Source organism: Bison bison, unplaced genomic scaffold, assembly GCF_000754665.1.
Source record: "Bison bison bison isolate TAMUID 2011002044 unplaced genomic scaffold, Bison_UMD1.0 scf7180017864167, whole genome shotgun sequence".
In the NCBI taxonomy this organism is placed as follows: Eukaryota; Metazoa; Chordata; class Mammalia; order Artiodactyla; family Bovidae; genus Bison; species Bison bison.
In genome coordinates this window covers 1,894,045-1,895,275 of record NW_011494739.1, presented here as the reverse complement: position 1 = coordinate 1,895,275, position 1,231 = coordinate 1,894,045, and the positions used below count along the sequence as shown (strand labels likewise).

Sequence of the window (1,231 nt, the reverse complement as noted above, 5' to 3'; positions counted from 1 at the left end):
GGCCCTCACATGGTGAGGCCTGACCTTGGGCTGGCTCCTCCCCAGTTTCTTCCTTTCTTCTGGTTCCTCCCATCAACCCACCTTGTCTGTCCACCTCACTGCTAACCATATTGCTCCAGCCAAGGTTGCCTCACCCCTCACCTGAGAACTGTAGAAGCCTCTTCACTGGACTTCCTGGATCAGCCATGTCCTTCCTCATAACCTCCCATCCGACCCCACCCAGAGCAAACCTGAGAGCCCTGGTAACTCACCCTCTCTAATACCTCTCTGTCCCTATGCCTTACCTGCTCCATCCCTCTGCTCCAGACACACTGACCCCTTACTGCTGCAGGCAGGCCAGGCACGTACCCACGATGGATCCCCTGGTCTGCTCAAACATAGCTTGCCTAGGGGTTTCCCTGACCTGTTCTAGGGCAGGGCCTCCGTTGCTTATAAAAAGCCACTGACACTTATGACACAATTTACAATTATATCAGTGATTATCTGATTAACATCAGCCTGACCACGGGAAGGTAAGCTTCAGGACGCAGAAACTGAGCTTTTGTGGGCATTTGGGGATTCCCAGGCCTAGTCCACAGTCCCTGGCACCCAAAGCAGCTCATCAAATGTGTGCTGTGAAGGAGGACATGCTCTCCACATTCAGGGCCAGGAGGAGAGCCTCAGAGGGCAGACTGTCCACCAGCAAGCGGCAGGGCCGGGCTGGCCCAGGCTGTAGGCAAGGGACTCACTGCCCTTGCATGGGCCCAGCGGTGGTGCGGAAAGGTGCGGGCTCTGGTGCCAGAATGTCTGAGCTATGCAGCCTCTCTGTACCTCACATCCCTCCTCTGCAAGATGAGGAAATGGTGCCTACCTCCCAAGTTTGTGAGGATGCCCAAACAGCTGAGTCCTGGGCCCCAGCCCCTTCCAGCCCAGGGTACTACATAGCCAGGGCCGGGAGTCGGGCCGCACCTGCAGAAGGTGTGCAGACACTCGCGCAGCACCACGGCCTCGCCAGGAGCCAGGACCGAGTAGCACACGGGGCACTCGGCGGGCTCTGTGTTCAGAACCAGGCTCCGCTGATCCAGCTGCACGTGCTTCCGGTAGTTGCCTTCCTGCTGCTGCTGCTTCCGCTGGGCACACGGGGGTGGGGCCGCGGGGCGGGTCAGGGTCTCAGGGGCGGGCAGACCAGGAAGGGGGCAGGACCGGGTCAGGGTTGGCGGGGGAGGGCAGGACCGGGTGAGGGGGTAGGATG

General features: G+C 59.8%; 1 protein-coding gene across 1 annotated transcript in view; it reads right to left on the bottom strand.

The window, feature by feature from the left end:
* RBCK1 (RanBP-type and C3HC4-type zinc finger containing 1) overlaps positions 1-1,231 on the bottom strand; it is a 17,576-nt gene that overhangs the window by 4,273 nt on the left and 12,072 nt on the right. Inside the window, exon 7 of the mRNA XM_010841891.1 lies at positions 949-1,109. Coding sequence (XP_010840193.1) covers positions 949-1,109 — 161 coding nt within the window. The remainder of the gene's footprint in view (positions 1-948; positions 1,110-1,231) is intronic.